The sequence below is a fragment of the Nicotiana attenuata genome, unplaced genomic scaffold (assembly GCF_001879085.1).
Source record: "Nicotiana attenuata strain UT unplaced genomic scaffold, NIATTr2, whole genome shotgun sequence".
Classification (NCBI taxonomy): Eukaryota; Viridiplantae; Streptophyta; class Magnoliopsida; order Solanales; family Solanaceae; genus Nicotiana; species Nicotiana attenuata.
In genome coordinates, this window is record NW_017670451.1 from 94,437 (window position 1) to 106,533 (window position 12,097).

General features: G+C 36.6%; 2 protein-coding genes across 2 annotated transcripts; both read right to left on the reverse strand.

Annotated features, from left to right (window-relative positions):
• Nucleotides 1–1,273: 1,273 nt before the first annotated feature.
• LOC109239598 (leucine-rich repeat extensin-like protein 3) lies at nucleotides 1,274–2,678 on the reverse strand. Its single transcript, XM_019406184.1, has one exon. The coding sequence runs from the start codon at nucleotides 2,652–2,654 to the stop codon at nucleotides 1,380–1,382; it is 1,275 nt and encodes a 424-aa protein (XP_019261729.1). The 5' UTR covers nucleotides 2,655–2,678; the 3' UTR covers nucleotides 1,274–1,379.
• A 29-nt stretch (nucleotides 2,679–2,707) lies between these two features.
• Nucleotides 2,708–10,302, reverse strand: LOC109239599 (tobamovirus multiplication protein 1-like). The gene is made up of 11 exons (XM_019406185.1): nucleotides 9,986–10,302; nucleotides 6,034–6,124; nucleotides 5,889–5,941; nucleotides 5,122–5,214; nucleotides 4,881–4,952; nucleotides 4,701–4,773; nucleotides 4,571–4,616; nucleotides 4,403–4,466; nucleotides 3,710–3,763; nucleotides 3,548–3,625; nucleotides 2,708–3,117 (listed from the first exon to the last, which is right to left on the reverse strand). Exons 1-11 carry the CDS (start codon nucleotides 10,124–10,126, stop codon nucleotides 3,025–3,027), a joined length of 858 nt encoding a protein of 285 aa, XP_019261730.1. The 5' UTR covers nucleotides 10,127–10,302; the 3' UTR covers nucleotides 2,708–3,024.
• Nucleotides 10,303–12,097: the final 1,795 nt, after the last annotated feature.

A 12,097-nucleotide genomic window follows, 5' to 3' on the forward strand; every position in this document is an offset into this window, starting at 1 on the left:
AAGTCCATAGTGGACAAGTAAAAATGAACGGATGGAGTAATTTATTTTTTCTGTTTTGCCCTTAATATTAATTACTTATTCCAAATTATTTCCACCGCTAAGAATATACATCAATTAATATGGGTATCATGATAAATTATATACTTCATTTATTATTTCTTAAGGGGTGTGCAAAGTCAATAGTGGACAAGTAAAAAGTGAAGGGAGGGAATACGTGTCTTTTTTACAAAACCAGTTAAATGCATAACAGATTATTAAACAAAAAGGTATATTTTGGTCGTTTTTTTTTTTTTTTGAGAAAAATGACAAAAAGAGGTGACAGTAAGAATAAATATGGAATGAACAGTAAATTACGACTAATCCATTTTGTTGAGAATGGGATGATGCTTAATGGTACACACGCTATTTTCCTGAATTAATATAAAATACATATTTTCCTTTTCTCCTTGGTCACTAGTGATATCCCTTGCCTGCTTTGGCAAATAAATAATTAAACACGAAGTCAATGTAGATTTGATGCAATGTATCTCTCTTGAAGAAAGTCCGACCAATATGAAATATTCTTAATCTGGAAATAAGCATGATGTCAAGTCCTTATAATTAAATATTTGTTTCATTATTCTAAATCCTTTATTGTGGTTGTGGCCAAATCTGTCATGATCTATATCTTTAAGGAGATAAACAAGAATGTAGAAATGAGTCACTTCTACGTGCAATGCGAAATAACTAAAGAAATTCCGTAATATGCCAAATTAAAAGGCATTAAAAAGTATCCTCGATAATATTAGAATCAAAGGGTTTAGTTTTTATGCATTAATAGCATTATAATCAGGCTAATGTAGAAAAGTGTGGTCCAAATGTTATTTAACCCCTGTTCTCAATCCGTTAGGATAGAATTCAATAGGCAAATCACTAAATTATAAATTTATAATAATTTGATACAGTTTAGTGTAAATACTCCGTGTAGGTAAATTTTTACCATTTCATTATCTTACTTTTAGTATATCTATGTGTTGGACCTTATCTACTGATTATTGTTATTGCTTTATTGTCTCTCTTTTCGTCTGCTTTATTGGTAAATCTACTTTTGCCTTGCAGTCACTATTGCTGTCCTAAATGTAATATCGAGATGAATCAACTACATAAATAAATTTTAAGTAAAGTATTTAACTCAACCACTCTTAATTGTCATTAAGCAAACTACATGAAATTTTGGTCATTTTTCTTCAGAATCCTATCAAGTAAATTAAATCACCAAAAAAAAAAAAATTACATTAATTATCCGTTTTTTCTTTTCTATTAGGAATATGACTCTGCATGGACTCGCCTAGGAAACAAAGGCTTTCATGAAAAATGTATTGTTAAGATTTGCTTATGCTTCAGCCATGGTGGCTGCAATAGTCCCTCACTTTTGTTTGGAAAACTGGTACCCTAAAGTGCGTGAACGCTCTCTCAAAGCAATCATCTGAAATTCTTGAAACAACTCTGCAACAATCTGCGGATAACGAAACTTGATTCTTGAAGAAGGAAGTGATCAAATCTGATACACACCCATCCACATTGATCAGAACCGTCGAGCAATCGCTTGTTTCATCACCCCGAGGAGTCGATGAAGGTGGTGGTGGCACTGTAGGAGCCATGTTATCACGAACTGGTGGCGGAGATGGAGGCGGTTGAGGTGGTAGTGATGGAGCCGCATGCGGTGGCATCAGTGGTGGTGCAGCCGTGTGCAATGGCGAAGGTGGAGGAGGTGGCGGTGTAGGTGGATTAACCACCGGTGAGTGAAACACTAGAGGAGATGGTGGTAGTATAGGAGCCACATTATCAACTGGGGGCGGAGACGGAGGCGGTTGTGGAGGTAGTGATGGAGTCACATGCGGTGGCAGATGTGGAGCCGCGTGTTGTGGTGGAGGTGACGGCGGGACAGCGTTATCATCAACTGAGGGCGGAGGTGGAAGTGATGTCGGGTGGTGACTGCAATAGTCCCTCACTTTTGTTAGGAAAACGGGCACCCTGAAGTGTGTGAACCCTGCGTCAAAGCAATCATCTGAAATTCTTGAAATGACTCTGCAACAATCAACGGATAATGAAACTTGATCCTTGAAAAAGGAAGTGATCAAATCTGATACACACCCATCCACGTTTATCAAAACCATCGAACAACCACTTGGTTCATCACCCCGAGTGTAAGGAGGTTTATTAACCATCGGTGACTGAAATGCTGGAGGTGGTGGTGGCAGAATAGGAGCCACATTGTCAATTGGAGGAAGAGAAGGACTTGGTTGCGGAGGTAGTGATGTAGCCGCGTGTGGTGGCGGAGGGGAAGGTGGAGCCATGTGCGGTGGTGGAGATGGTGGCGGAACTGCATTAGTAATAAGGGGCAGAGAAGGTGGCGGACGAGCAGGGTGCGGCGGCGGAGGAGGAGCCGCATCCACCGGTGGCGGAATCACATTAGCAACCGAGGGCGGAGGCGGAGGCAATGGCGGGTAGTTTGGGTAGTGTACCCACCATGCTAGTCTCCACCAAGGAATAGGCGGCCATCTTCGACCAAATAACTCCACGTTCTCACTTTTAGGTTCCCTTGCAGTGGCAGTAACCATGCCCATGCAAATACCCAAGAAAAGAATTACCCATAATGTACCACTTCTCGACATGTTTCAACTAAGAAAAGATTAGCTTTGAGGTTTTACAAGAGCAACGATATAAATTGAAATAACGAAAGGATTTAACCTCAGGTAGTACGTTTGAGTCCCATTAAACTTCTAACTACTACTCTCTTAGGTGTATCAAAATTCTTCTATATCTTAGACACTCCGAATAGCTAATAATTTCAGGACTTCTAAACAAATATGAGTTGCAGTCAAACTAGAACTCTTTTCCATACAATTGAACAAACGCCAACCCCACCCAAAAAAAAAAAAAAAAAAAAAAGATTGTGAATATTTTTAATGACTTCGCTGCATGGAAAAGGCTTCTCCCAACAAAAACTATGAAGCATTAATATCAGTGTTGCTCTTTTATCAGTTATTGAATAGGATGATATTGCTCTGATACGCGTCGTGGAGGCAATTTGCGCAGGATAAAGAGCACTAATATAGAAGGCAATATCTCCACCACCTGAATAAAATGGAAAAAAAAAGATCTTTGTGAAAGATCTTTTACGCCTATAAAAAGCTTCAAGGGAGCTTGAAAAGTAAGAGAAGATAAATAATAAAATATTAAATAAACCTAAGAATGGACTTGAAAATGGAAAAATACAGTTACAGATGCAAATGTTCCACAAGGGCTGAATTTGGTTATAACAATGTAAAGAACATTTATCGAGTATTAAATTCAATTTCGTAATAGAGTATTAAATTCAATTTCAGACATAACAATGTAAAGAACTTTTACGTTGTCAATTGAATTTTAATCAGTTATAGAATGGTTATTAACTCTATTTACGAGATTAATAGATTATCATGGCTTCCCAAGAGTTGGTGTAGGTAAATTTAACCTAATGGTGTAAAAAATCTAGAAACTGAACTCTTAAAATAACTTAAATTACCATGTAATAGATGAGAATGAGAACAGGATGGTCAATGACATCAACATCAGCATTCCCGTCAAAAGCAGAAATAGCAACCTGCAAATAAATAACATGGAAATATGCATTTTCTTAATCATGCTACGGTCAAATATGTGTATCTTGGATATAGTGGAAACTTACCACTACACATCTGATCAGGAAACAAGTGCAGCAAATGCCAGTCACAAAGCCAACCTGCACAACGATAGACATCAAAGACCAAAAGTAGATCACATTCTCATTACACAGGAATAATTATCTTTCCCCTTATAATTATAACATACTACATTAAACGCTCAAATTTTTTTACGCTATCCTTTAAGTACAATGAAACCATTTGGATTTGATATAATACACAACGAATCATGCACCTGAAGAACTGACCCCCAACTAGTTTGAGATTGAGGCTCAATAGATTGATTGGCTGATATCGAGTACACGATAAAACATTTTTCCTTTAACTTTTGCGGAAAAAATAAATCAGTGTATTTTGACTATTTCAGCATTTCACTAGGTACCCCATATCCTCTCATGATTCTACCAAAAATTAGACAGTTTCATGCTAGAAGATAGCACCTAGTGTCTACACTATCAACCAAAAACAAAGATGGATGGAGCTGGGAACTACATTTCTAGTTTTTAATTGGTGAAGATACTATTACGATGGCCGGAAAGACAAGGTAGGACTTGGCACCAAAGCTTCAATGAAGATGGATTTGTTTCTCTCAAAGGCAAAAACAAGCACCAAAATGAATGTAGTCTTGCATCTAATTGCCATGTACATGGCAAGAGAATGACGGAATGAAGATGAAGGCAGTTACAACAGGTACAAACCTCATGAAGCTTCTTCTGACGGCCTCTAGATTCAATAGGAAAGCGCCGAAGCATTGCAAATAACCTTAAGAGAGATTAAAAAGGGAAAAGAAAAAAGATCAATTTCATGAAACATGAATATAGGAAAAGAGAATATGGGCACTTGTACAACACTGGGGCACCAATTACCTTCCACCATACATGACAAATCCCAGAGCAGCACAAAACGAAATAACTGCAGAAAGTGCAGACTCAGATTTTTTAAATTAAGATTGTAGACAACAATATTTTAGTAACAATTAGCATATATGTAGCCTACCTGCGAAAAAAAGTTTAGCAGTTTCAACACCAGTCGAAGTCGGGCCAAGCCTGATGAAGATCCAGATGCATATCTGCAGTCATATCACGGTTCTATAAATAGCAAGAAACTTAGAGAGGCTTCCATTGCTTATACATGGGATATATTATCTGTGAAGTGAATAGAGCTTTGATGCACTACCTGTATAAGATACACGACTGCATTAACTGCATAATATGCAGGTCGAAGTTTATCAATGGGAAGGTTTCTTGCCTGAGAAAAATAATAAAAAAAGAGTAAGGCCTGATCCATGAGGAAAATAATTATAATAGGTAAGGCTTCTTCCACAACGAATATATTAAGGAATATTTTAACATGATTCCCTTGAAACTATCTTGTCTGAGTGATTCCTTAAAGACTTTTGAGAATCAAATAGCATTACCTGATGGTATATTTCAGCCCAAAATAGAACTAGCAGCGTATATGTGGAAAAGAATAGAAGACCAGGGAGATCCAGAAGCATCATCTCAAGTGCCTGTTTAAATGTTGATTGGTGTTAGCTAAATTGACAAAGTAAATGCCACAATGCCTGTTCTTTAAAGAAAATATGAAAACTTGGATCCCAGTTCTGATGCATGGTATGGTTAAAAATAAAAATAAAAACGCAACTGTTCTAATATGTAGCCTGCAATCAAATTCAGCAAGAGTTGGAAATATCAATCTGTTAAGGTCAGAAACTTTCATATCAGCTACAAAGTCATGGAATAAGAAGAGAGACAGAAGAAAGCCGAGAGTAGAAGGAATGGATGATTTGACTATTTTCGCTCTGGGACTGGGAATTGCTCACAAGACAGTTCAAACAGACAGTAAATTGATGTTAAACAAGGTGAAGTTAAGTCCATAGATTATACACTAACCACAGGCTTGCAGCTACTGATACAGTTCTGTGAGATCTACTAGGTTGGTGATGAGTTGATGCTAAACAAGGATAAATTGTTCTCAGTTCAGGCTCAAAGAATTGGAAATGATTGTTTCATCAAAATGAGACAAATGCTACTTAAACGGTGACATTCATGAGTTAAATTCCTTCTCTTGCAGTGTAATTCCCTTGAGAGTACATTCTAGAATTTTAGGAGACAGCAGCCTACTCTGCAAGTTATTCACCTGCAAAGTGGATATTAGAATGGTTACGGGAAAGAAAAGACTTACTTTTGGTCTTAGATTAAACACACTCCTGTAGACGCCAAATAGAATCGCTCTCACTGCCAACAAATCATTTGGTCCTTGTGAGCATCAGAATAACTTGATGCGAACAGTTTCTAGCAAAACTTTTAGAAAGTAAAGGAAATCTTACATCCACAGACAACAAAATTCATCAAGTGAAAAACCTTTTGTGTTGTCCAACCAATTCCTGAAAGACGCAATTGGATGCGGATCAGTTGTACCTGCAATACCACATATGGAAACTTGCTGAGATGATAAATTCCGAGAATTTGGACTTTGGAGTAGGCCTAATCAAGACAAGCTAGTGAGATAAAGATGGAAATTTGGATAAATTTCCAAGTTTTTCAAATTCCACTCTAGTATTAAAAAAACTGCAGTGTCATCATTACTACTAGTGCCCAGACCATTAAAATAGTACAACACAAGCTTGCAATAAACAAGTGTCACCCCTTTCCACACACCCTCTCCTGCTGACCAACATGACATACAAACACGCACATAATCCTTCAACAGGAAAGCATAAAAACAATAATTAAAAATCACATGCAAAAGAAAAGGCGGAGAAATATAATTGGGTGGCAGACCTTCTAATAAATTCCTCTTTTTTTCATCTGATGGAGTTACAATCATTGTAAAGCTCTTTTGTCTACATTGTCCCTTTTGGTTTTGTGCGGGCGTACCGGGTTAGATAAAATTAGGAATGAAGTTATTCTGGATAAGGTGGGAGTGGCTCCCGTGGTGGATAAGATGCGGGAGGCGAGGTTGAGATGGTTCGGGCATGTGAAGAGGAGAAGCACAGATGCCCCAGTTAGGAGGTGTGAGAAGTTGGCCTTGGTGGGTATGAGGAAGGCTAGAGGTAGGCCTACGAAATATTGCGGAGGTGTGATTAGGCAGGACATGGCGTAACCGGAGCTTACCAAGGACATGGCCCTTGATAGGAGGGCGTGGAGGTCGAAGATTAAGGTAGAAGGTTAGTAGGTAGGCGAGCGTGTCCCTTTGTCTTTCTCAAGTCGGTAGCATTTGTTTTAATATGGTATCCTTTTATCCTTAGATTGCTAGTACTATCTATTGTTTGATTGTTATCTTTGCTTCGTTACCATAATATCTTGTTGTTGTTATTACTTGTTGCCACTACTTTTTTTCTTCTTTTCCTTAGTCGAGGGTCTTTTAGAAACAACCTCTCTACCTTCCAGGGTAGGGGTAGGGGTAAGGCTACACTTGTAGGAATTCACTGGGTTATTGTTGTTGTTGGGAATTCACTGGGTTATTGTTGTTGTTGGGAATTCACTGGGTTATTGTTGTTGTTGTTGTCCCTTTTGGTTTTGTTGGATGAACTATTTGTTTTCCATTTGATTAAATTATCCTTAAAAAATGAATATGAATACAAGATAGTCATTGCAATGCTTAAGTCAATTATACAGAATTTAATAGACTACTACCAATAGATGTGTTAATCTTTCTTTTGTTTCGAGCCTAGAAATGCATTTACCACTTCATGATCACGAGTCAAAATTAAATATCTCTTGTGTTAACAAGTCTGCTTCCCTTGCATGTTGTCATTTACTTTAAGCTCATTTTTATGGCTCTTAACCTCTTGTGAATATCTGTTGCAAAGACTAAGGAGAGGAGACTGCAACTGTGTGACCTTTTTTATGCTCTGCTGTCAATGCATACTATAAGTTTCTTATTCAGGCTAGGCAAAAAATCTCAGTTAAGTTGAATTCAACATATTTGAGAATATAGTTCCTGATTAGGTAAAGATATGAAGTTAAGGGGGAAACTTATACCTTAAAGGCACTTTAGAGTGGTAGCTCAACAGTTCATAAATAAAACTTAGACAACCAAATGCCAACCTCAGTTTGGTAATAGTGAATAGCAGGAAAATAAGAGTATTCTGACTTCCGCAAATTGTATCTTTGAACATAACTCCTGTGTTTCCTTACCTGCCAATTAATTTATTACCCTAGCAGTAAAAAGTCTAGTGTTACTAAAAGCGATCACCCTATCTTTTAAAGCAATGGAGCAGCGCAAAACGAGGGTCCATCACTTTTTATGTGTAAGGCAATGTAACTTCAAAGAAGTATCTCAGACAGTGAGGTAAAGTGAGAGAAAAAAGCAGTACTCCTCCCGCTGTTCCATTGTATGTGGCACTTTTCCTTATTAGTTAGTTCAAAAAATAATGACACCTTTCTATATTTAAAAGCATACAACTATAAATTTCTCATTTTACCTTTAGCATTTTTTTTTAATTGTGGTGTCCGGACCAGCTTGTGCGCACCTCGACTAATTTCACGGAATACCTGCTACCTCCCACCAGCAACAGGAAGCAAGTAACTCTATCCACCAGGGCTTGAACAAACGAGAAGAAATCATCTAATTTTTTTATCTCCGTTCAGATTTTAACCTAAGATATCATCATTCTCAACTCACTTCATTGACCACTAGGCCACACCCCTGGGTGCTATCCTTAGCATACTTTTACCGCCACAAAAATGTAATGTCAATTTAAAGATCATAAGTTTCAAAAATCTTTCTTTTTCTCTTAAATTCTGTGTGGAGTCAAACTACGCCACATAAATTGGAACGGACGGAGTAGCTTATCCAAAAATAATACGGATGCGTTTGGTATGATACAAAAACTTTTCTAGAAATGTAGTGATTGATCAAATCATTTCTCGGTATTTGATTTGATTTTTCATGAATTATGGAAAATGCTTTTTCTCTGGAGAAAATATTTTTCACCTAAAGCCGATAAATGACTTCTGTTACTTATATAAACATGAATTGCACTTTTTTATAAAAAAAAATGTTTTACTTCACATAACTTGCCTTAACCAATCTGGATGTTGTTGTCAACATCACAAAATCGTTTTTCTACCTATCTTATACTTAACAATAACCATAAATTGTTTACTATATACCCAATCAAGCACGGGAAGAATGATTCAGAAAATAGTATCCGAGGTGAAACATTTCCCCAGGACAAAATATTTTCTCCATACCTTTGGTTGGTGTCAACTTCAACTCCTCTTTACCTTTCTCCTAATCCAAGCAAGACTCAAACCCATGGTTTGACAAGCGTGGAGCTCTTGCCCGAGCATGCCTAGCCCATGGTTACCAACAGAGAATCAACTGAGCCTTTCTTAGTGAGCATTAACACAAGCCCACTAAGCCCATGAGACATAGGCCTATGGTATGCACTCGACATAATCACTAAAATTTTCTCATCATTGGTCACTGCCACGCCTTATCCAACTGCAAATCAAATGATCCCTTTGCTAAAATAAGTCAATATCTTAACCTTAATGTACCATTTGGTGGCCATGATTCAGGAGAAAAATGGTCGAAAAGTTGATTTTCTTGCATTTCTGTGCATTTGATCGGAAGGAGACGTGTAGGTAAAGCCTTCGACAACAACAACAAACCCAGTAGTTCCCCACAAGTGGGGTAAAGGTAAAGCTTTCAACAAATTTTCAAAATAAAAAATTGCAACCTTAAGTCCTGCAAAAATATATAAACCTGAAGGAAAATTATTTTTATCTTATTTTGAACTTCCTTTTCCTTTCGAACAAGGGCATCCAAGAAAATAATCTCCTATGCTTCACGATATTATGCTGCAATTTCTATGAACAACCAAATTTTCCTCCAGACATCCAAACGAAGCCAAAGGCAAATTCATCGACAAAATCCTAGATCTACGAACTAGACCTAGGAGCATACCCAAAAACAAACGTGTCCACAAAATTAAACAACCCAACGTAAGTTAGGAGCTCATATTGGAAAATATCTAAACTCTGAATGGATGAAATAAATCCGAAGAAATTGCCCTAATAAAAGATGGACCCAAAGATTGGGTAAAAAACGAGGTTAATTAGTGATTTGGTATTACAGTAAATGTGGGTATTACTACAACACTTAATCAACTAGCATTAATGGTCAATCCAATAAGATCCAGATGATAGGCAATAAATCTCGTGTCATAAAATATGGTTAAAAAGTACTACTTGGAGTTTAATTTTATAGCATAAGTGGAAACAGAAGTATAATCCAAGAAACCTAAGTAATGATTAAAATTAGTGTACCAGGGCAATGAAGGAGACAAACGCGTAGGCAGCACAAAGAGTATAAAAGATGCCTTCTTTCCCATTATTCGAGACCTCTACCACTCCGTTAAACCAATCAAAGATGGGAACTTCAAGAAAAAAGCTTTTAGCTTTTAGCATTGTTTCTCAGGTGAGATTAGCAGAAATGATGAACTGCAAATCAAGCTGTGTTTGAACTGAATAGGAAGAAAATCAAGCTGTGTTCAGTGTTTAGTGACGAAGTGAGAAAGAAGGGGTGGAGGGTTTGGAGGGGGCGCACGTGGATGGATGGACACGTGTGCAAAACACGTGGGAAGGTGGGAAGTTTAGGATGTCTGACTTTTGATTCTCCTATTGTTGTTATCTCATGCAAAACTTAGAAAGTTTCCAAATTTAATAACACAAGCTTTGATGGAAACTATAAAAAGGATAAAGAAGAAAAACATCTTCACTTATTTTCGGGTTACTAAAATAAATAGTTCTTCTGAGCCGAGGGTCTATCGGAAACAGCCTCTCTGTCCTATCGGGTAGGAATAAGGTCTGCATACACATTACCCTCCCCATACCCCACTTGGTAGAATTTTACTGGGTAGTTATTGTTGTTATAAAATAAATAGTTCCTCGTTCACTTTTACTTATCCACTTTAAACTATTTAAGTCTCTTGCAAAATAATAATTATAAAATATATTTTACCATATAACCTCTAATAATGATAGTATTTCAGAAAATCTTAACAAAATTTAGAAATGAGTAATTAGTAATAAGGGTAAAGCAAGGGGAAAAAAATATCTTTCTCTTATTTGTTAAAATGAATAAGTAAAAATAAAAATATATTTTTAAATAAACAAATAAAAATGAATGAATGGAGGAATAGGCTAGGTAATATCTTTATTTACCTCATGTGGCTTGAACTTCTAACTCTATCAATTGCAAAAACATTAATTTATCTCATTTTATTTATTTTTAGTAAAGTGAAATGATTATAATTCCAGAAACAATGTTTACCAATTAAGGATATTTTACTTTTTTTTTTTTTCTTAGTCAAGAAGGATTAAACAATAGTGTACCGCTTACAATTTGTCTCCTAGTGTTAAAATAGAGATAAGACGAGAATGAAACTAAAATAATTTTCACGTAATTTTGCAATAATGTTATAAAGTTAATATCATCGAATGAAGATATTATTTAACTAAATGAAGGATTATTTATGATATCAATTTTATAATTTCTATTCTAGTCCTTTATGGACCGAAAATTAGAGATTCATATTGTCAATCACGATTACCTTAAGATACAGACATAGTTGTCGTTGTACTCCTAAAGAATCAGGGAGAAATTCAAAAATAGCCAGATTTACAAGTCATCGTTTAAAAATAGCCCAGTTTCAAAAGTAATTAAAATTTAGCCACTTTTCATGTAAAGATAAACCTGAGCGAAAACACTGTTCAAAATCCGGAAAATACGCCAGTATATTATGCTGGAGTTTCATCAAAAGTATACTTGAACTCCAGCATATTATATTGGAGTTCCAGGATAAGTATGCTGGAACTCCAGCATAATATGATGGAGTTCCAGCATAAATACACTAGAACTCCAGCATAATATACTGGAGTTCCAGCAAAGTATAGCGGTCTAGTATAATATGCTGGAAGTTCATACACAAGTGCTCGAATCTCCAGTATATTATGCTGGAACTTTCCGTGTGTTGGAGTTCCAGCATAATATGCTGGAAGTTCATACACAAGTGCTCGAATCTCCAGTATATTATGCTGGAACTTTCCGTGTGTTGGAGTTCCAGCATAATATGCTGGAAGTTCATACACAGGTGCATCGAACTCCAGTATATTATGCTGGACCGGTCTCTGTTGCAGCAAAATAGTGGCTATTTTTCATTGACTTGTTAAACGCTGGCTATTTTTGAATGACCAATCCGAAAACTGGCTAGATCGTGCTATTTTTACAAAGAATCACTAGGTCCTTTTTTATTTGATTTATGACAGAAGTATACTCTCTCTCTTTTTTAAAATGTATGCTTGATTAGGTGTAACCATTTCTCTTTATACAATAGTGGAAAGATGAATATATTGGGCATCGTCCAAAATTTGATTGGG